This window comes from Tripterygium wilfordii, chromosome 10 (genome assembly GCF_013401445.1).
Source record: "Tripterygium wilfordii isolate XIE 37 chromosome 10, ASM1340144v1, whole genome shotgun sequence".
Classification (NCBI taxonomy): Eukaryota; Viridiplantae; Streptophyta; class Magnoliopsida; order Celastrales; family Celastraceae; genus Tripterygium; species Tripterygium wilfordii.
The window spans coordinates 9,417,466-9,437,909 of NC_052241.1; the positions used below are offsets into that span (position 1 = coordinate 9,417,466).

Below are 20,444 nucleotides of genomic sequence, written 5' to 3' on the forward strand. Positions count from 1 at the left end.
CTAGAGAACGAAACATGAAAATGAAGCTCTAGGCAGCCCAATCAAAGTCCAATCATCACTGATCATCGATGATCACTTGAGTCATCGAAAAAGCTTGGTGAAATCATGGACCACCGTTTGAAAAATAGTCTGATCCGGCTATTCCGTCCAACTCCGGCTACCATCATCGCCACCACCACCACCACCAATCAACTCACCGGACCAAAACACATCACCTTTGAGGCTTTATTGCTTTTTCGAACTCTTTTTTTTTCTTCTGAAATAATATCTGAATCTGCAGATATTATATATGTTTCGGATCTATTTTGATATATTATTTGTTTCAGAAATTCAAACAGCTAACATTTTATTAAGACATATAACATTTAGCAAAACAGATAACATTATGATAGATATCAAATAAATCGAAACTGATAACAAATCACCTGCAGTATGCAAATCCCAAATCAGAACAAAAAAAACCACAAAAATCACCACAGAAGCTGTCGAACATAATGATGTGATGACAAATCGAAGGAAAACAACAAGATCTACAAGTCCCATGGTAAGTATTAGTAGATCTAGCTCAAATACAACAAAAATCAGGATGAAAAATCACTAAAAAATGTCATAGAACTCTCAAATAAGCCATGAGGGGCGGAGACGAAACTTCCTGCAGTGGAGACAAAGCTTTCGACAGAGGTCAGAGATGAATCATGTTTGAGGATGAAAATGAGGATATTTTAGACAATAAACCATATATTTTAACTTTTTATCCTTCTTGAAATATTAATTCAAATGAGATAGACTTTATGGAATAAGACTTTAGCATCTTTCTTGGAATAAAACTCTCCAGGGAAGGACTAATAATTAATTTTCCCTTTTTTATATATAGAAAGTCTACTTTTTTGAGCATACATATAATAAATATGAAATCATTACGTCTACATAAATGCTATGGAGAAACCTACCATCATATGAAGAAAAATAAATGTTGGAAATATTAATTCTAGATATTCATGTTTGGCAATTCATTATAAATATTAATAATAACAAAAAAGAGAATTGTAATTTGCACAAGATCATATTTTGGGCCGAGTTGAGCAGACGTTGGGCCCCCGAAGGCTAAAACTGCCGGAGTCTTGGGCTTCACTACGATGCCGCTAGGCCCACTACATCCTGGACGCCATGCCGTTCGTTCTTGACCGTTGGATCAAAATCATACTCGCTCATCGCCCATCTTATTGTAGAGATCCTCCGCATCTATCATGGTTGAAACGATGCTTCGCGCCAGAGACTTCATTGCCAGACTATCAACTCGATTGAAGTCTTCTCAGGGCCGGCAATACTGCAACACCCCCACCACCACCGAAAAGAAAAGCAATAGCGATAAGCTTGACCCTAATGCGAGCGGTTACAGTGAAGCGTATAAGAAGCTGGACAATCTCGATTTCATGACTGCATCCAAGATTCTTTTTACCGACCCACCTAAGAAAAAGAAATTTGGGTAATTTATTTTGCATTAGTTCCTTAATTTGAACTTTAATTTTGTAAGTCAGTGATGGGTGTAGAAATAAGTCTCTGCTGGTTCTCTCAGGCTTTTTGTCGAACACCTTTGCTTTGTGGTTGTTGTGGGTCATTGAGTGACACCTTCTTCATAGTGAATACGCATGCTTTTTATTCTGATTGTCATGGGTTTTTTTTTTTTTTTTTTTTCTCTTAACAACAAAAGGAGAAAGATTCTCAGATGTTTACTTGCTCTCAAAATGTGTTAGAGATTGAAGGCAATTGGGCAGTTGTAGCATTTCTGATACTGTGTGCCAGTCATTTTTAAACCTACATTCTCAGAAATAAAAGATCAAGGATTAGTTCGTGACTATCTTCTTCCATCCTATATGCTTGAAATATTTATGTCCTGCGGCTGATGCTTTGGAATCATGAGTCATGTCCATACTGATATTATGTAGTCCTTGACATTTATAATTTCTCTGATTTTTCCTTTAGTTAGAATTAAAAATAACTATTATTATAGCAAGATAGCATCGTGGCTAGTTAAAAAGTTTCCCAGAGAAGTGCCTTCTGATTGATGATAGTTCTCTCCTTTAACTTCTTTGTATTTTGATTTTGGTCATTGGATTTAATTCTATGCCTCTACACTGTTTCAGGATTGATTTCCATTTGGTGCAGTTATTCTTCGCCTGTCTGCCTTCATTTGGTATTTCAATTTTTATTAACTAGTCTAATAACGTCACTATTCAATCTGAATCTCTATTGGTTTGGTGTAGCTATCTAAACGAATTTTCTTTTATGACAGCTGTATATTTGGTTGCTCAATATGCTCGACATGAGATGAGGAAAATGGATGCGGTAATGTAAATTCCTTCTTTACCTATTTTCCCCTATGTTTTTGACTTTACTTTTAGGATTGAATTGATATTTGATTTTGTTTTGGATTTGATGGGGAGTTGATTAGCTAGCCAATGATTTCATCGGGGAATATCAAGTATGTGGACTAGATTGCTTTTATGATTGTTGGCTTAACCTCGATGCCTATGTACCAACATTGATCTTGTTATGGATGTCTAGAGGTTTTTTTTTTTTGTTTTTGTTTCGGCTTTCGAGCTTGCTCTTTGTATAATGTACCTTATACTATTGCAATCATAAAGTGTCGTAATGCAAATTTGTTAGGACGACTCCTGTTTTTGGTTACGTATTTGTGCTTCTTATATGCTCCAAGAAACACAATGGAGGGTTATCATTTCCATGGTTTTCACTTTTCAGTCTTCCTAACTCCTAAGTTGATCTCTTGTGACTCAAATTTATGATGTCAGGAGCTTGAGAAGAAAAAGAAGAAAGAGGAGGAGAAAGCTAAAGAGATGGAGTTAAATGCCGCTAAAGAAGAAGAAGCCAGGTCTGATTCAAAGCTTCTGGAGGTGAAAGTAAGACTGGATAAATTAGAGGAGGTTGTAAAGAAAATTGCAGTTGAAACAAAGAAACAATTGCGCGACAGCACAACCAAAAACCAGAAAGATGGTGGCGAAAAGAAGCACCCCGAAAGAGTTGAATCCGGAAATATAGCGAGTAGATCAGAATCAACCATTTCTGTGAAATCCGAAGAACTTACTCCAGGCCTTGATCAAGGAAAGGTAAGTGGAGTATCGCCGCAACCCGATGCCTCCTAGCAGAATTGAAAGGATAAAATCCATAGTGAAGGTCCTTCTTATGGTACCAATAAGAGATGAAGAAGTCTCTTGTGCATATAGAGCTTGTGTTCATCAGATGTATGCAAGTTTTTCTTCCCCATAGTCCAACCTTTGATTTGCAATTTTTTAGACTGCAAGAAGGGGCATTAAGCTGCTGATAGGGGAGGCTCTTTGCACTGTGTCAGCCAGGCCTTGGAGTTCTCCGTTAAAGTTTCTGGAAATCTAGTCTTTTCTTTGCTTGTTTAATACTTTGGTCCTTCCAGCATTTCAGTTCTTCCTGGTTCAGTTAAATTATTTGTTTAGTCATTGAAAGATAGGGGTTGAGCGAATTTAATCACTCAAATATCAATTCTTCGATTTAAGCCGCTAGAAGTTCAAAATTGAAGCAATTACAAATCAATATTGCTCGCTTTGCGTCAAAAAGCTCACACGACTTTGTTCTTATTGGGATGTCGTTATTGATTTTTAGGTTTAGAAAATGTGTTAGTTGTGTGAAAGAGATTGCACGTTTATTTATATATGTCATTCGGTTGGATTATGTCAATTCGATGTGGGATAAAGTCTTAATACTCCTCCCGCACTTGTGTAATGCGTTATGTTAAATCTAACAAGTGAACATGTAAAGGTTATGACCAAATGGACCAAGTCTTATCTCCAATTCCATGTTAGAAAATCCACCCCAAACATTACAAACCAATATTGTTCGCTTTGGACTTGAGTCAACACCGTGTTCTTCTTAACTTCTTATAAACTGTTTAGTTGGGCTTCCATATCCAGCCCACAAAAAACCCAGCTCGAACGGTCAAATTAGCTCCTCCCCGGAAAATTTCTAAAACCCTAAATCCATCTACCACCTGAACTTTGAGCTTCTGCATTCCAGAAATGGCGGCACGCCTAATCAGACAGTTAAGAAGGGGAACCCTGCTATCTTCCTCTGCGAAAACCTCAATTCCCCAACTTCGACCGCAAAACCAATTTCAAAGACTCAATATTTTCCCTCTCCATCAAACCCAGAGAAGATTTTACATTTCCGAAATGCGCAAATCGGCATTCGACGAAAACATTCTCAGGATGCTCCGTAGAGAAATCCAGTATGAGTTCGATCAGTCCCCTCCAAAGCAAGTAAGTTCCACTGTTTCTCTGTATTCTTAATTTTGCGCGAGGTTATGTTCATTTATGTCCAATAAAGTACTATATATTGGATTATAATTGGTTCATAGGGCAATTGTAAAGGAACATAGAAGGTATTTCCTTTGTTATTCCCACCAGTTTTGAAGTTGAACATTGAGGTTGAAATAGTGATTTAGATTTTTCATCATCCTTTACAATGATGGTTACATTATATGCATATTGGTTGTTTGTAGAGTAATGGAAATTATGGGCAGGTAAGAGGCCTATTGGAACTAATTGGTTTGGTTTATGAGAGTGGTGTAGATTCAAAGAGCATTGACACATGCTCTCACTCACCCTAATGAAGAGAGTTGGGGAGAATTTACCATTTACCATTTTAGTTAACTTAGTAGTAGTAACCTGCATGAATCGACATTTTATGCATATGTATGAAAAGCTGGACCCAAGTTTCACAATTTCTGTTCTAATTTTCGGTTGTAGCCTGTCACCACGTTCAATTCTTTCACAATTGATGACCTGCCTGGGGAGCAGTGGATGAAGTTGAAAAAGAAATTTGGAGAGAATGAAGAGATTAAGGTTGAAGCTACCATGTTTGATGCTGTCATTCCCATTCAGAAATCTGTTGGTGATGGCGGCAAAAGGGTACCAGAGGATGTGAAACTTCATATCACATTGGTTGTCAACATTTCCAAGGAAGGTGTCGGTGAAGTCTTGGAGATCATGTGCTCGGCTTGGCCCAACAGCATTGAAATCACAAAACTTTTTATTCGCAGGAATGGCAAGATGTCAGCTCAGCTATACGATGGTCCTGAATTTAGGTATAATTATTTGTTGAATTTCATTACCTGCACCCGCCCATTTGGTCATTAAAAATGGAAGAAAAAGAAAAGAAACTAAAGTATTCCTTCGATAGAGAATCAGGGGCAAAAAAGAATGAGAGGAGAGATTTTACTTGATTAGTCAAGTACTACTTCTTTGATCCTTTACCTAAGAATGTGTTCTACCCGGTGTAAACCAAAAGGCATATAATTCTTTCCTTTTCTTTTCTTGTTTTTAGGCATACAAGCATTGGTATTAGTTTTCATAATATGGTTTAATGGTAATTAAGGTGATCACAACTGGTCTTTTACAGGGAGTTGGATGACGAGCTGCAAGAGTCACTCTATGAATTCTTGGAGGCCAGGGGTATAAATGAGGAACTTGCGACCTTCTTACATGAATACATGAAGAACAAAGGTAAAATTGAATACATTCGATGGATGGGAACTGTCAAATCTTACATTGAGAATAAATAGATAGTGTGTTGAAATTGATGTAGGACAAGATTTGCATTATTATCAGTAGTTTTTGGTAATTTCATGTCTAATAGGGTTTTACAGTTTTAGTTTTAGTATTTATAGGATTGTAGCCGTCTCTGGCAAAAAAGATGGAAGATGAATCAATATAAATTTTGAGGTTTCTGTCAATTTTCTTGATGGATTCCAAATTATGTTGGCTTAGTCGTGAACAAACCAATTGAATCCTTACTTCCGCACTGCATTAGAAATGTATTGACATGATGTTGGCATTTTCATGCATTGATAGCAGCAATTGAGCTGCGGATGTAAATTTTAGCTATGCATGTGAAATCAATAACATTTCAATTTCAGGGTCATAGTGAATGTGCATTTGGAATACTAGTTATCCGCTGTTGAAGTTGCTTGGAAATCTTCAACAGTCTTTAGTTTCTAGGCTTATTTTCAGGTGCAAGCAAAAATGAAACCTTGAAGTATGACAACCTACCAATCTATGGAGGTTGATGAAAAGGGAAGCATATCATTTAAGTTGGAAGCAGCTAATTTGGTTTAGGGTTTGAAGAACTAGCTGGCAATAGCCTAGTTGGTTATTTCTCCGAGCTTAGACCATACTGTGTTTTGAGGTTGGGAGTCTGAACCAACCAATCAGGTTATTTCCTCGTGCAGTCTTGATTCCGTGGGCTTGTCCCACTTCCGAGTTTCACCTACAGGGGCTTTGGTCCAATCTTACATGTCACCAATATGGTGCGGGCTGTTTTGGCAGCCCGATGTTTACTCTCATCCAACGGTACGAAGGATATGTTAGGCTGAGTGATTCCTCGGTTATTCAAAAAGTTTTTGCAGGGTCTCTAAGTGGGCCCAGTAGCATAGTACGAGAAAGAAAACTGACCAAACTTGTCATGTTTACATGATGCTGCCTTGTTCAAATTGAATTGGTCTTAAAATTGTTACATTTGAAACCTACCTCCTAGTCTTAATCACCTTCTTAAGAAAGTTAATATAATCACGTTTTAAAATCAATTTTCTTAATGAAAATCTTGATCAAAAACCTTAAATCAATCTGGTTTTGTCAACCTTCATTGTCTGCACGTGTGCATCTGTCAAAACAATATAAATGAATACAAACATCCTCTCTCTCTTTTTTGGTAAGTATGAATACAAACATTCTAATATAAGCAAAACAGTATATACATACAGTTGATGTATTATACTGACGTGGACACTTTGAATCATTGTCTTCCAGGAGAGGATGACAAACAGAGTCTCCATTAGATCTTTGAGAAGATTCATATCCTATTATTTAATTTGATCTAGACAAACATTCTCTAGCCAACCCATTTTAAACACGTGTCAGAAGCCCAGATGTCTTTAGGATCAAGACTCATGTGTTGACAATTTTGTCACATTATTATCATATCCTTTATCAAAAGCCATTCTAATCATGATTACGATATTTTCATGTTACTAAGTAACGTGATTCAAGGAAATTTTGTGTTGCAAATCATGGTTAGTGTGATCAAGATTGGGTTAAGTGTCCTCATGGGGCGGAGCCAGGAATTGATGTTCGGGTGGTCTAATATTAAAATGAACATTCTATATATCCCTAACAATTTCTTCTGTAACCGGCCATAACAATATTACGTTATCTAATTACATTGAATTTCGTTATTACGTCGTCTAATTACATTGAATTTCGTTACAAAATCCACATTAAGATTATTCTAGATATTGAGATTACAAAATCGACATTAAGATTATTCTAGATATTGAATTGAAAAATATATAAATCAATAGAAACATAATTATTTTTGCTAGGCTCATGAATTCAAAATGCAACCATGACAATCATGAGAAGTGAGAAGTAATAATTCATTTGGATATAAGATTAGATGGCCTAATGCAAAGGGTATTCGGTCCAACGAACCCAACAACATATTATTTGTTTGAAACAAAAATCAAATTCGTCATGATTGAGACATCGATTGTTTTGAGTTTATACTGATGGTCTAAAAATTGTCATGCGTTTTTCATATTGGATATGATTTTTGTTTCAAACAAAAAAATATATCGATGGATTTGTTAGGATGAAAACTATATATTTATTATTTTTAAAAATTAAAATTAAAATTTCTGTTAACTTTAAACTGTATTACAACGAGACCTGTTGTGATAAACACCACTCCTAATCCAAATTGAGGATTTTGATGGTGGGATCCATGGGCAAACCAAATATCCATTTATTTCCTTCGCATCTATAAAAATCATATCCAAAAGCTTCATATACAAAAACCCTTCTCTCCTGGTCAACACACGAAGACAAATAACAAGTACATTAAGATAACATTTTTTTAAGATAAGGCTGCATTGGGCTAGCCTTAAATTCGCCCATGGTGCCTCTGCAGTATAAATCACTACTACAATTTTAATTATAGACGTTCAATCAGTTTATCAATGTGAGGTCTATACAATTTTTCTTTTATATTTCGTACATAGACTAGACATTTGTGATGGACACTCGAGTGACCCTCGACCGATCAAGATTGTAGACATTAGGGTTGATTATTAGGAGGCTAATATATATGGGACCTACTTAAGAGATCTTAGGTAAGAAATCAAACCAAATCAAGATTTACTCTTTAATTATGTAAAATACTATGATGTGATAGCATAGCTGTGAAGGGGGTCATTGTGTGCCCTTACTTTCACACCAACCTCGTTCAATTTACTTGAATTGTCTCCTTTGATTCGACACACCCACGTATTCTCTCTCCCCCAAATAGAGATGGTCTATTTCTACAACTGATGGTGGGTCAAAATATGGTGTCACTCAAAACAATCACAACCATATAATGTGTCTATATATATATTTATAAGAACATGAAATGACACCCACAACCATCCAAAATCCAAATGTTAATTACACCCACCACATAACAATTGCTATATTGGTGTGAGATAAAATCAATTTAATCATCAAAGTATCCCAAATAGATCAAGTTTTTCTTTTTTTAGGAAAAAAGTCAAGGACTTGATCACATTTCTGACTCCAAATGAAGTTACAGAAAAATTGAGGTCAGAGGCACTTGCACCATCCGTATTGGTGGATTACAACCATGAAAATGGACAGACAAAATCAAGTACTGTAACCAAATTACTAAACATATATATAAATATATTTTATCACATGTTACCCATGTTATATTAGTTATTGTTTATATTTTGAATTTGGAAAAGTGTGAGAAGAGCATAATGTAAATTGGACTTAGGATCTAACCAATGAATCTATAAAGAACTCATAGAGGACTGAAATCTCAAAATTGAAATCTTTCATAAAGCATTTACAAGGTTTCGAACATCAAATAGATTTAAAAAAAAAAATCTATAACAAGCAAAACCCAAAAATTCAAAGAAGACAATAATTGAACTTGAAAAAAAAAAAACAAGGAAAGGAACTAGAGCTTCAAGGACAAGTCAAGTTTCTGAATATCATCTTTCTTGGTCTTCAAATGGCCAACACCATCCCACCGGTATCCCCCAATCCCTTCACCGGCCGGCGAAAACGTCCGAGAGTTTCCAAATCTTGGAGCCCCTTTAATTGTTGATGATGATCCAACACTAAAATTGTCCATAGTAAGCCTTCCAATTGCTGGTTGTTGATCAATTGGTGGCCTAGACCATCCACTACTACTTATTTGCCCTTGAAATCCAATACTACTTGATGAAAAAGAATTGGAGGGCTTGTGGATCAAAGAGTGCACTTTTATACCAAGTGATCTATTGAATGATCCATGGAAAGGCAAAGAAGAAGACATGCTAGAGTATGCACCACCACCACCAAGTCTTTGCCCTCTTTTGGCTAGTGTTCTCTCTCTCTTGTGTGCATTTTGGTGCCCTCCAAGAGCTTGTGAGCAATGGAATTTTCTTTGACAATAGTTGCAAGAGAAGATTCGCGGCTCGGCTTGATCATCTGATGGAGGAGGAGGAGGAGGAGTTGTCTTGATTGAATTGATGAGATTGAGTTCAATTTCTTGCTTTGAAGAAGACCCTTGATTGGAATCATCATCCTTGTTAGAGAGGCTAAGATCCAATACAAGCTCATGATGATCTTCTTCTTGTAATTGTTTGATGGTTGAAGTTTCAGAGAGACTTGGTTCTAATACTACTACTCTTGAAGAGTACTCCATTAATGGAGGGGGGTTGAATTTTCTTGTGATGAAGAGATTTGGGTTTAATAGCAAGTTAAGGTTAAATGTTAATTTATATGGTAAATTTTAATAAATGCTTTATTTATCTACAGTTGCAATCCAAAGTCTTTTACTTACTACATTGTTATACTTTTTCCTTGAAAAAGGGTGATGGGAGATTGAAACTCAAAAAGGGGTATTGATTGAAAACCCTAAAACTATGTACATCTTTTCTTACATGTACCCACATCTTTTCTTACATGTACCCCATTGAATGTTAAATCTAGCTTTTTGGTCTTTGCACTTGTCCTTTTTTTCTTTTTTAAATAAGAGGATTGGAACTTGGGTACCATCCAATTCGAATATATGCCTTAACCACTTTGGTTGAGGAGTTGTTGGCCTTTGAACTCTTGTCCCTAATTTACATTTCTTGTCATTTAGGGTCTAGCCTTCTTCTTGAAACAATGTAGTAGATAAGAAAGAATGAAAAATATTGTACTGTAGATAAAGGAATTATTTTCATCAAAGCATGCACTTTGTCCTAAGTAACTTATCCATCATAAGAATAATGTTATCCACATTGTCCCCTATAGTTATAGGCTAATAATTCAATGTACAGGAGGGTTTTTTTTTTTACAAAGGAGATGGATGGAGAGACTCGAACTCAAGACCTCTATGAGATACCACACATATAAATGTCATCTGAACTATTTATGGTTCTTGTAGTTTCTATTTGCATGTTATTATTTTCTTAATTTTATTGAATTATATGCAATTAATAGACATCCAAATTGGCTGGAGTTAATGTAATGAATACTCTTCAATTATTGATGTTCTCGTCCTAAGAAAACTAATTAAAATTAATTCATTACAAAGTTCATGATAGGCTATAAATGTGATTCAAATAATTAAATTATTCTATGCAATTAAAAATTGGCAAGTTGCTATGATTTAATAGATCCGACCTAATAAAATGTATACATGCACCCACTATATTATACTCAAGTACGTACAACATCAATATTCTTTTTTGTTAACCGAGAATAACACAATTTTATCCTTTCTACATATAAACTCGAGCCATTAATTAGACCCGCGTGCATAGAAATTTCTCAGGATATGTATTATATATATATATATCGGATTTGGTGGCTTCGTAATTCCCTAGAGTCTACAATTCAATTCTAATGATGGAAAAAATGTTATACAAATTTTAAAAATGTAAAAACAAAAATGTAATATAATGTGACACACTTCTCAAACCATTGGATTCAAACACGCCTTCCATGCATTGTAGCAATATTAATTATTGTCGTGGATCAAAGGAACACACACTCCCCAACTAATAAAAGGACCAAATATGCATGTATATCCACAACCACAAGCACAACAGTAGCCACCATACTTGAGAAATAAATAAATGTTCACAAAGTAGAATAATTAGCTTATTTAGGTGACACAATTGAATTTGTCGTCGCATATGTATATACACTATACATATGTTTGGTAGGATTCCACATTTGAAAAGACATAGGGGGCCTGCGTTGGGAGTTTAATTTCTCTGCACATACAGTCAAATACTAAGTAGTACTATTAGTAGGGGGTTATGAAACATTGAAGTGAGAGTTTTCATGCACTTTTGTCTTTCACATTCACTTAGCAAACAAGCTTTTGACATTTGATGGATTGATGTGAACTATCTTTTACTATAAGATATCTATATCTATATCTATATATCTATGTGTGTGTGTGTGTATAGAATCTCTTCTTTATGGGATGTTACCGCGATTTGGTGACAAAGTGAAAACTAAAGTGTAACTTTTGTAAAAACGAATTTACATAGGTGAAATGCAAAGGAAGTAAGGTTATTCTGCATGTCAGGCTCATATTTAGAGTACTTGTCACGTTATTCTCGGTAAATTTTTTTTGGTAAGTAAGCAAGGTGGGGAACTCGAATTTGGATACCATCAAATAGAGTATATATTTTAACCATCAGCTGAAAGGTTGTTAACGGTAATAGGTAATTTATATAATCGAAGTGTTGTATACCAAACTTTACAAATCCAGATATATAAACTATTAGGCCATTATAACAAAATATTAAAGAAAAATAAATATTGGATATGGTTGTATGACATTACATTGTACTATGGTTTGGCTTTAGATTGCTTTCCTTTGTGCTTGTAGTTTTTTTTTTTTAGCATTTATTTGTTTGTTAGAAGTTAGATGTAACAATGTCTTGATTTGTGAATAAATTAAAAGAGAACCAACTTTCTCAATAGTGTTCTGTTTTCTTGCAAAATATTGGTAAGTATCTATATGTCATTGCTTACTATTTTGAGCAAAAAGTAGGTCGTTAACTTGGAACAAAAGCTAATGAGAAAAAAAATTAATTCTTAATGGCCTAAAAGAGAAGGAATGACACTATTTGCCACTAAAGATATATATATATATGTTGCAATGCAACTCTCGCAAACTCCTTAATCAATCACAACTTGTCCTAGTCTGGAGAGTAGGCTTGAAATAAGTGGCAGAATTCTTTTCTTGGTCGAGACGCTCGAGGAAGCCCAAGACATGTCCGGACAGAACTCCTGCTGTCCGAATAAGAATCGCAGTTTAAGTTACGGGACAATTCCTCTAAATAGTTTTATTTGTAGGGTTTCGTGAAAGAGTGTTGTATTGAGTTGCAAACACAAGAAGAATCTCGTCTAGGGCCAGAGAGGGGTTTGAAAGTGTGAGAGTCCAAGAGTAAGGGATTTGAGTTAGTTATTAAGTTCAAAAACTCATCTCTGTTGTAATCTTCTTCATATCAGTGGAATTCTTCGTTGTTCTTTTTCCGATGACATGCAAGTTGTGTCAAACCATGTTAAATTTTGTGTCTTCTTTCTCTTTTTTATTTTCGCATATTTTTCTATATTCGAATTTTATCTTAAATTGACAACATATATCAAATATACAAGACTATTTAAAAAAAATTATTCCTATCATATCATTACAAAGAAGAAATCATAAGAGAGGCGGTTTGCAATTTATATGTGCCCCATATGATATGTTGTTATCAAAAAGGGGGCAAAGGTGGGGTTTTGCACATGTATATGTGCCCCATATGATATGTTGTTAATAATCTTACTTAGGGACAAAGATAACTTCAAAGCAATTAATGAAAAAGTAAAACATGCCACCTGTGGAATAGAACTTAAATGTAATCTCCAAATATAACAATTAATAATATATTGAAGTTTATAATTATATAACCAAAGTATTCAGACAGAAAAAATTACCCAATCATATACAAGTTTTGTAATACATGAAATTATTGGCATTTATGAATATATGGATATAAATATGATTATCAGTTGGTATTGGAAATTTAGTTGTTTTGTTATGGAAATTTAATAGAAACTAACCTACTATAAAAATGTTAGGGATCTCAACTATCTCAGTAATTCATCTTGTTCCTTAATTAATGTACTTATAGGGATCCACAAAACCTGATGATTGAATTAGAGAGTGACGTGTTAATCATTGAGATAATGGGATCCCTATCGCTTCACTTTTGTATAACCTATTATATGCCAACTTTTATCTAACGAACTCTTTTAGAAAGCCTGTATACCATAAAAGCACAAGATATGATCATTCATTTAGGGTAAAAGTATGAAAGTTTGGAAGTAAAATCTCATCCGAAAATAACATTGATATGTTATTGTAGATACCAGAATCTACAATCGTTGAATAGTCAACGTAATTTATAAGGAGGCTTTCTACAGCGGGATCCTGAGAAACAAAGCAAGGTTGAGATCAAAGAACTTGAGCACCAGTGGGATACCCGCCAAAGAACCTCCGACGCTCAAGTCAGTCAATCGGAATCAGGTTGGTCAAAGCAAAGATATAAGAATCGTAAAGTGCGAATGCTAGTATGGAAATGGTGGATGCAAGATGCAAGAGAGCTGTGAATGAGCTGAAGGTTGAAGAAAGTAAGAGAGCTGTGGGTCTAAGTTTCCAAGATCACCTCCCACTGCTCCCGAGGAGGAGAGGGCTTTTTATAGTGGGGTAACTTGTCGACCAAGACTGACATACAGGGTACTGTAGTACAATTTGCAGGCAGGTATGGGAAGGTGGTGTTGAATATCAGGACACGTGGCCTATTTCGGTTGGCTGAGGTCAAGGTTATACAGTGATCAGGCGGCTTGATGTCAGGAGGTGGTTGCAGACTGTTTGATAAGGCATGCTAGGCTATTCGATTTGTCGGGGTCAGGTTCGACAATGATCTCAGACGACCGTTACCTTAGGGCGGCCAAGTCAGGATAGGAGATAGTGGTTTGTGTGCATGACCAATATGATGTGAGACATATGTATGTACGAATGTATGTATGAATATGACGTGGGATGCATACCTGACTCAGGCAAGCCTGTTGCCCGTCGGCGGCATCAGATATCTCTTCTGGGATGTTTGTTTGGTGGGCCGCCCACATGTGTTGGACCCTTTTGGTTTGCATCCCCCTTTGATGGCTCGACAAAGAGCGTTCAACACCATAAGGTTGACTTGTCTTGGGTTTGACTAGATGTTGACCGTCTAGTATCCTGTGCGTGGTAAGGTCATGGAACGACAAAATAGGCTAAGATAATTTTTGGCCACTACATCCATATGTTCCATTTACTTAGTAAGATTTGTGTAAAGCCGTGAGTTCCCTGTAACGCAATATCCTGTGATGGATTAAGTTTGAACTTAAAGAAAACGTGTAATATCTTACAATAATAATCAAGTTGCTAAGCGAATATGACACAATTGTCCTACCATGAAAGCACACATGGCAACAGGTATGCATTCTGCGTCGTTATGCGTGCGCAGGGACAAGTGGCCGACAAGTGGGTGGAGTAAGTTGATTTGGAGACCTCCCAATATGATTCACACTTTCATAGTGGTGTCCTATATAAAAACACACACACACATATATATATATACCGAAAGTAGGATAAGCTTCAAGTCATGAGACAATAGTTACTAATGAAACTGATCAGTTTAGGAATTAGGATTGATGGAGAAAGGAAGAGAGAAGATAAGCTTCATTATGAGGATTCCTTTTTTGGGTTTGGCTTGCATTTGTCTAATCAAATTGGACCCCAAAGATCTCTTTGAGGATTTCTTCTGTCTGTGTTTAGCTTTTTTCTTGTTTGATTAAATATATGTTAGTATTGGAAGTAGTAGTTTGAAGAGAAAGTCGTGGACTACTTCTCCATCGCTATCCCAACCACACTGAATTTTTTAATTACTTGTCAATCGCAACTTTAACATACTCTTCCCCACTCGAAAAAGGGTTGCATACAATTTCTTATCAACTCATCTTTTCTACTCTTTCTCTCTCTCTCTATATATATATATTGTTGTAAGTAGTGGATGTTTATGGTGTAGTAATAATTGCTAGAAAAAAATTGATTGTGGAATGACAAGTCTAGAGTAGTCTTTGTCTCCTTAAAACTTAATTGCCTCCCCACAAGTTTACATCGGAAAATATGGACAACAACATCTAAAGATATAATGGCATCAGCTTTGCACGGAATGGAAGCTTCACTCCGAGCACCTTACGAAAACAATGATGGAAGCTCTCAACTCTATCTGTATGATAGGAACAAAATTGGATTTCGAACCAACTGGACGGCGGCGTCCGCGCGCATGTTGTTTTTGCATATATAATGTGCATTCTTTCCTTTCCACAAGAGCTTGGGTGTCCTTGGGCCCAAACCATTAGTTCAAATCTCACTCATATATATAAGAGTTGCTTCACTTAATTATCCAATGTTAGATTTCTATTCTTCCTCAAGCTTGATCATGCCCAAATGACTCACTTTGAAGCAACATTTCATTCACTTATTCATGACTTTAAACAAGTGAATACACATAATTATTCTCCACATTAAACTCCATATATTCATATTTAGTTCCAACTTATACATTAATTGGATCTTAATTAAATTTATGATGAAAGCCATGAATTCCCAATGCATATATCAGAAATTCTCCTATTTGAATCAAAAGTGTGAACCAACTTTGCGAAACTACTTTTCAATCATAGATGTGATGGGTCCCACAAGAAATTTATGGTCCCCACTTTTGTTTTGTTTTATTACAACCATTGAATTTGAAGTTTACAAAGTTGGTTCACCCTTTTGGTTCACATAAAGAAATTTCTATATATATATGTTTTTGTATGTGTAGTCAAAGGAGGAAGACTAAAGAGCCAAAAACTTCCGTGACATGGTTAAAATTGGTTGGAGACCAGCGCTAGATTTATGAGTCCTGCATTGCACATTGTGTTCCAGGATTCTGTATCTCTGGCTAGTTATTTGGCTCTTAATCTGGCTTAGCATTCTTAATTCTTCTCCGTTTTAACCACTTGGGTTATAACTGTTAAGATAGCAGCAGTGGAGCTGGAGCAGAGCTGTCTTCCTTTCCAGAGGCTTCATCCACGGAGGTACAGACTTATTTCAAAAACTATACGGTGTAGTTTTACTTAAATAAGAGTATGAGACAGTGACAACAATCGGGCTGGACCAGATAAACTAAACAAACTATAGCCCATTTAAACAAGACCAAGTAATAGATAAGGATAAGCCCAACTCCCTCTACAAGAATCGAATGAACCCATTGTTAGGGCACGTTTCGTCTCTGTTGATGAAGCTCTGGAAGGAAGACAGCACTGGATGGAAGGCAGCTCTGCTTTACTGCTGCTATCTTAACAATAATTTAGTAGTGAATTCTGTAGTGTCAAACTATAGGAATCGAAAGATCATGAGTTCGATTCGTATTGGGAGCAATACCCTTGTAACTACGAGTTAGAATTGGATCTAACTTATTTTATTGTCAAATTGAAAATTACTGTGTCTTAATTTAGGCTTACATCGAATGTGTGAAGGGTAAGCTTGTATGGTGTGTTTCTAAATTTTTTTATTTTTACCTGAATTAAGCCTTAATTTCATATTCTCTATTCAGGAATACACATTGAATGCTAAGAATACGCATTGAATTTGTTGTAGTATATCCATAATCAAAAAAGTGTTTGTGATTGTTCTAGAAGAAATGAAACAAAAGATACGATAGGGCTAAGATAATTATTGTATGAGGTCTACCTAATGCTAGATATAGAGGCACATAATAGATCAATATGAACATCATAAGCTGTACCGTAATAAACCCTGTTGTTGTTGATACCTTCTTCTCAGTTCCTTCTTCCCCTTTTTCCATAACCCGAGCTCAGAGAAGGAAGAGATAAGAGGGTCCTATGGAAAATATGGTCAGAAATCCATAGTAGAGTAGTTTTCACTTTTCAACCTTGTCTGCCCCTCAAAAACAAATTAAGCCTACAACCCCTAAAACCGTAAAATTAAAAGCAGTTAACCGGACCCTCCAATTACAACCCGGTAAAACCGTAAAATTAAAAAGATCCACCGACGCACATATTTTGATATTTTCATTGGGTGGATACCGGTTCGTCAGTTGCACGGTCGCAGTTCGCAACTCAAAAATTAGAAAATTAGGGTTTAGTTCTGTCGAGGCAAAACCCTCCGACTCGCCGCTCTACGACTATCGGCAGCCTACATCTTCTTCAGTTTTCTTGTGATATCTTGTAAGGTAAGCCCTTCTTTTCTGCTTCTCAGATACCCAACTGTAATGCTACGCCGGAGAGAGTAGTTTTATTCTCTGTAGCAATGATTGTTTGTCTTCCTTTCAATATTGTTTGGTTTTCTTTTTGTTTAAGCGTAAGAGTTGACGGTTCTGTACATATTGGGTTTCTTTCGTTACCGAGAAATCGCAGGAAAATACGAGAAAAATTAGGAACTTTGATCGTCCTTTTTTTTCAATTTTATTTTGTTTTAGAAATTGTTTCGTGGGATGCCGTTTTACCTGCTTTTCTCGTCAATAATTGGAATCCAGTACCTAACTCGATTGTTCAGAAGTAACTAAAATCGAAAATTGTGGTTTTCATGCCAACAGAAGAAGACAAACAAAATTCGACTCCTTTTAGTACCTTCATCTTCTCTGCAGTCACGACTGCTCTCATGAACTTCATTTTTCAGTATATAGTTGTTGGTTGGATTTAAGAATTTTTGGTTTGGTGCGCTGGTAGTGTAGGTAATAATAATGGCAGAAGAGGAGGCAAATCAGTTGACTTATGTACCGGAGGTGATATTGAAGAAAAGAAAAGGCAATGAAGCATTGGCACTTTTGAGGAGAAAGCAGTTAGAGTTGGGCAAGCATGAAAACAAGAAAAGGAAGCTAAGCGAGTTCAAAAGGCCCGAACAGCTAATCAAAGAATTCAGAGACAAGGTAATCATATCACTGGTAAATGTAGATATGCATCTGTGCCGACATACATGCATTAACATCTAATGTATGCGGTTTTATGTTGGATCAGAGCATTGGAGCTATAATTTTATGCTTTGACAATAAATCTTGTATTGCAAGTGCTTGAACATGTGGGCTATTTTGAGTACATATCTTGAAAAAGATTAATATGTTTTGTTTTGTTTTTCTTTTCTTCTTGGTAATTCCGTCATAGTAGTCCAGTCACATTTTATAGTTTGACACCTTCTCTGAGCATGTGTTTGTTTACACATGATTTCACTGTCAAGATTGCCATGCAAAATGGGATTGGAAATCTAGGAATTTATTGCTTTGACCCTGAGCTGTGAATTTTAGAAAGTATGAAGCACTGCTTTTGTTAAACTTTTGTGTTCATTTCTTCAAAAAGAAATCGAGGAATTTTACTTGAATCGTTGCAGTTTTTTTATATAAATCCACAACAAGAGAAAGTATTTATAAGACAGTCTCTTTATGTCACCCAATGTCAAAATGTACAACTGTTACTTTTCTGAGTAAATGTGCTGGGGAGTGAAGGTAATGTGGATGATTTATTGCTTGATTTGCAACAATGTTGATGTACTGTTTGGCACCCACTTTTTGCTACTTAAATATAATCTGTTTTCCATTCAAAACAACTAATATCAACATGCTATTTCAATTGTAGGAATTGGATCTTGTCAGGATGAAACAAAGGGGAAAGAGACCAAGATCTGCATTGCAACTGCCAGCATTTAATCTACTATTTATCATCCGTATACAAGGGTAAGAAATAGCTATTGGTAATGATTTTCCTCTATACTCTTACAATTGGTATGTGTAATTCTGACATCTCTATCAATTTGTAGCAAGAATGAGATGCATCCAAAAACTAAGAAGATCTTGCGGAGCTTGAGACTGAACAGAATATTTGATGGTGTCTTCATGAAGGTAGATGAAGCGTTAATGGAAATGCTGCAAAAGGTGGAGCCATATGTAACTTATGGGTAAGCAAACATGCCTTATTCCTAGTTCTATGCAGAAAATATAACGAGTTAGAGATTACAAGGTGATGCATACTAATGTAGTGTCTTGCTAACTATAGATTCATGGTTAAATTATCCCGAGTGGAGTACTCATTATTCACTCCAGGCTCCATTTTCTTTATTTGTGCTCTCTGTGTAGTTCATTGGTTTTCACCCTCATATCGAACACTCTTGCTCATATGTCAAACACAATAAAGAATTTTCTGCCACTTACGTGTTTGAATTGAGCTCAAGAGAATGATGAGAAAGTTGTATGAGATGGTAGAGTCACACCTAAAATGGCGCAAAAATTACCTACGTAAAATAAATATTTCTTTGCCAGAAGTTACATCAGTCTGGCTACATCTTTAATTCTAAAACGGCACCATCATACCAAATGTTTACAAGGTCTGCTCTCTTAAAATACTACATAGTGATAATTCTTTAGCTTTTTGTTGAAAGAACAATGGGTATTTTAATGTCTCTCTTGACTTAAATTTTCCATTTTTCTTTCTGTGTTTAGTCATTGTAACTTTATATTTTTAGTATTTTATTTTAGTTGATTTTGTCGATCAATTCTTTGTCCTCATGAGAAATTGCACTTTTCTGTAGATGTCCTAATCTGAAGAGTGTAAAAGAGCTGATTTCCAAGAAAGGTTATGGATTAATAAACAAGCAGAAAGTTCCCCTGACAGATAATATCATCATAGAAGAGGTACATTTGAATTTGCTGAACATTGCAGAGTACTTGCCTACTTGAGGATCTTTGTCACTCGGAGACATCAAATTCTCATAACATTTCTGTCCATAAAATTTCCTGGCAGGCATTGGGGAAATATGGCATGATATGCTTAGAAGATATCATACATCAAATCTCTACTGTTGGTCCACATTTTAAGGTGGCCAGCAAGTTCCTGGGACCCTTAGCACTCAACAAACCAATAGATGGATTGCAGGGGAAGAAACAAGCCTACAAGGATGGGGGAGACTCTGGCGATCGTGGTGATCAAATTAATGAATTGATCAATAAGATGAATTAGCATCACTCAGGTGAGGTAAAATTCAGGTGGACTTTGCTCAACATTTTCCTTCTACGGGCTCCGGCATTTTGCATCCCAAAAATTTTCGGTTATATGGTTTTGTGTAATGAATCAGATCCTGGATTAAGATTATCTGTCTCCTATAAGTTAAGATAGCATTTGTGGTTTTTCATGCATTCAACTTTTCATATCGACAACTGATGATTTATCATTGCTTATGGAAAAATCTGAAATTTGTTCCGTCTTTCT

General features: G+C 35.9%; 4 protein-coding genes across 6 annotated transcripts; 3 read left to right on the forward strand and 1 right to left on the reverse strand.

Moving 5' to 3' along the window:
• The first annotated feature begins 1,218 nt into the window (after positions 1-1,218).
• On the forward strand, positions 1,219-3,365 carry LOC120007832. The gene is made up of 4 exons (XM_038858294.1): positions 1,219-1,486; positions 2,145-2,194; positions 2,294-2,346; positions 2,811-3,365. Exons 1-4 carry the CDS (start codon positions 1,248-1,250, stop codon positions 3,159-3,161), a joined length of 693 nt encoding a protein of 230 aa, XP_038714222.1. The 5' UTR covers positions 1,219-1,247; the 3' UTR covers positions 3,162-3,365.
• A 639-nt stretch (positions 3,366-4,004) lies between these two features.
• On the forward strand, positions 4,005-5,812 carry LOC120007822 (uncharacterized protein At2g39795, mitochondrial-like). The gene is made up of 3 exons (XM_038858281.1): positions 4,005-4,304; positions 4,794-5,131; positions 5,446-5,812. The coding sequence occupies exons 1-3, from the start codon at positions 4,065-4,067 to the stop codon at positions 5,606-5,608; spliced, it is 741 nt and encodes a 246-aa protein (XP_038714209.1). The 5' UTR covers positions 4,005-4,064; the 3' UTR covers positions 5,609-5,812.
• Positions 5,813-8,904: 3,092 nt separating this feature from the next.
• On the reverse strand, positions 8,905-9,867 carry LOC120008025 (zinc finger protein 3-like). The gene has a single exon (XM_038858532.1). The coding sequence runs from the start codon at positions 9,790-9,792 to the stop codon at positions 9,061-9,063; it is 732 nt and encodes a 243-aa protein (XP_038714460.1). The 5' UTR covers positions 9,793-9,867; the 3' UTR covers positions 8,905-9,060.
• Positions 9,868-17,266: 7,399 nt separating this feature from the next.
• On the forward strand, positions 17,267-20,371 carry LOC120007636 (60S ribosomal protein L7-1-like). 3 transcript variants are annotated; one of them, XM_038858001.1, is made up of 7 exons: positions 17,270-17,422; positions 17,786-17,815; positions 17,924-18,118; positions 18,819-18,916; positions 19,000-19,137; positions 19,768-19,870; positions 19,980-20,267. In XM_038858001.1, the coding sequence occupies exons 3-7, from the start codon at positions 17,933-17,935 to the stop codon at positions 20,193-20,195; spliced, it is 741 nt and encodes a 246-aa protein (XP_038713929.1). In that variant the 5' UTR covers positions 17,270-17,422; positions 17,786-17,815; positions 17,924-17,932; the 3' UTR covers positions 20,196-20,267. The 3 variants fall into 3 exon arrangements, with proteins under 3 accessions (XP_038713926.1, XP_038713929.1, XP_038713927.1); XM_038857998.1 differs by lacking the exon at positions 17,786-17,815 and having other exon boundaries at positions 17,267-17,422; positions 19,980-20,371; XM_038857999.1 differs by lacking the exon at positions 17,786-17,815 and having other exon boundaries at positions 17,919-18,118.
• The last annotated feature ends 73 nt before the right edge of the window (positions 20,372-20,444 follow it).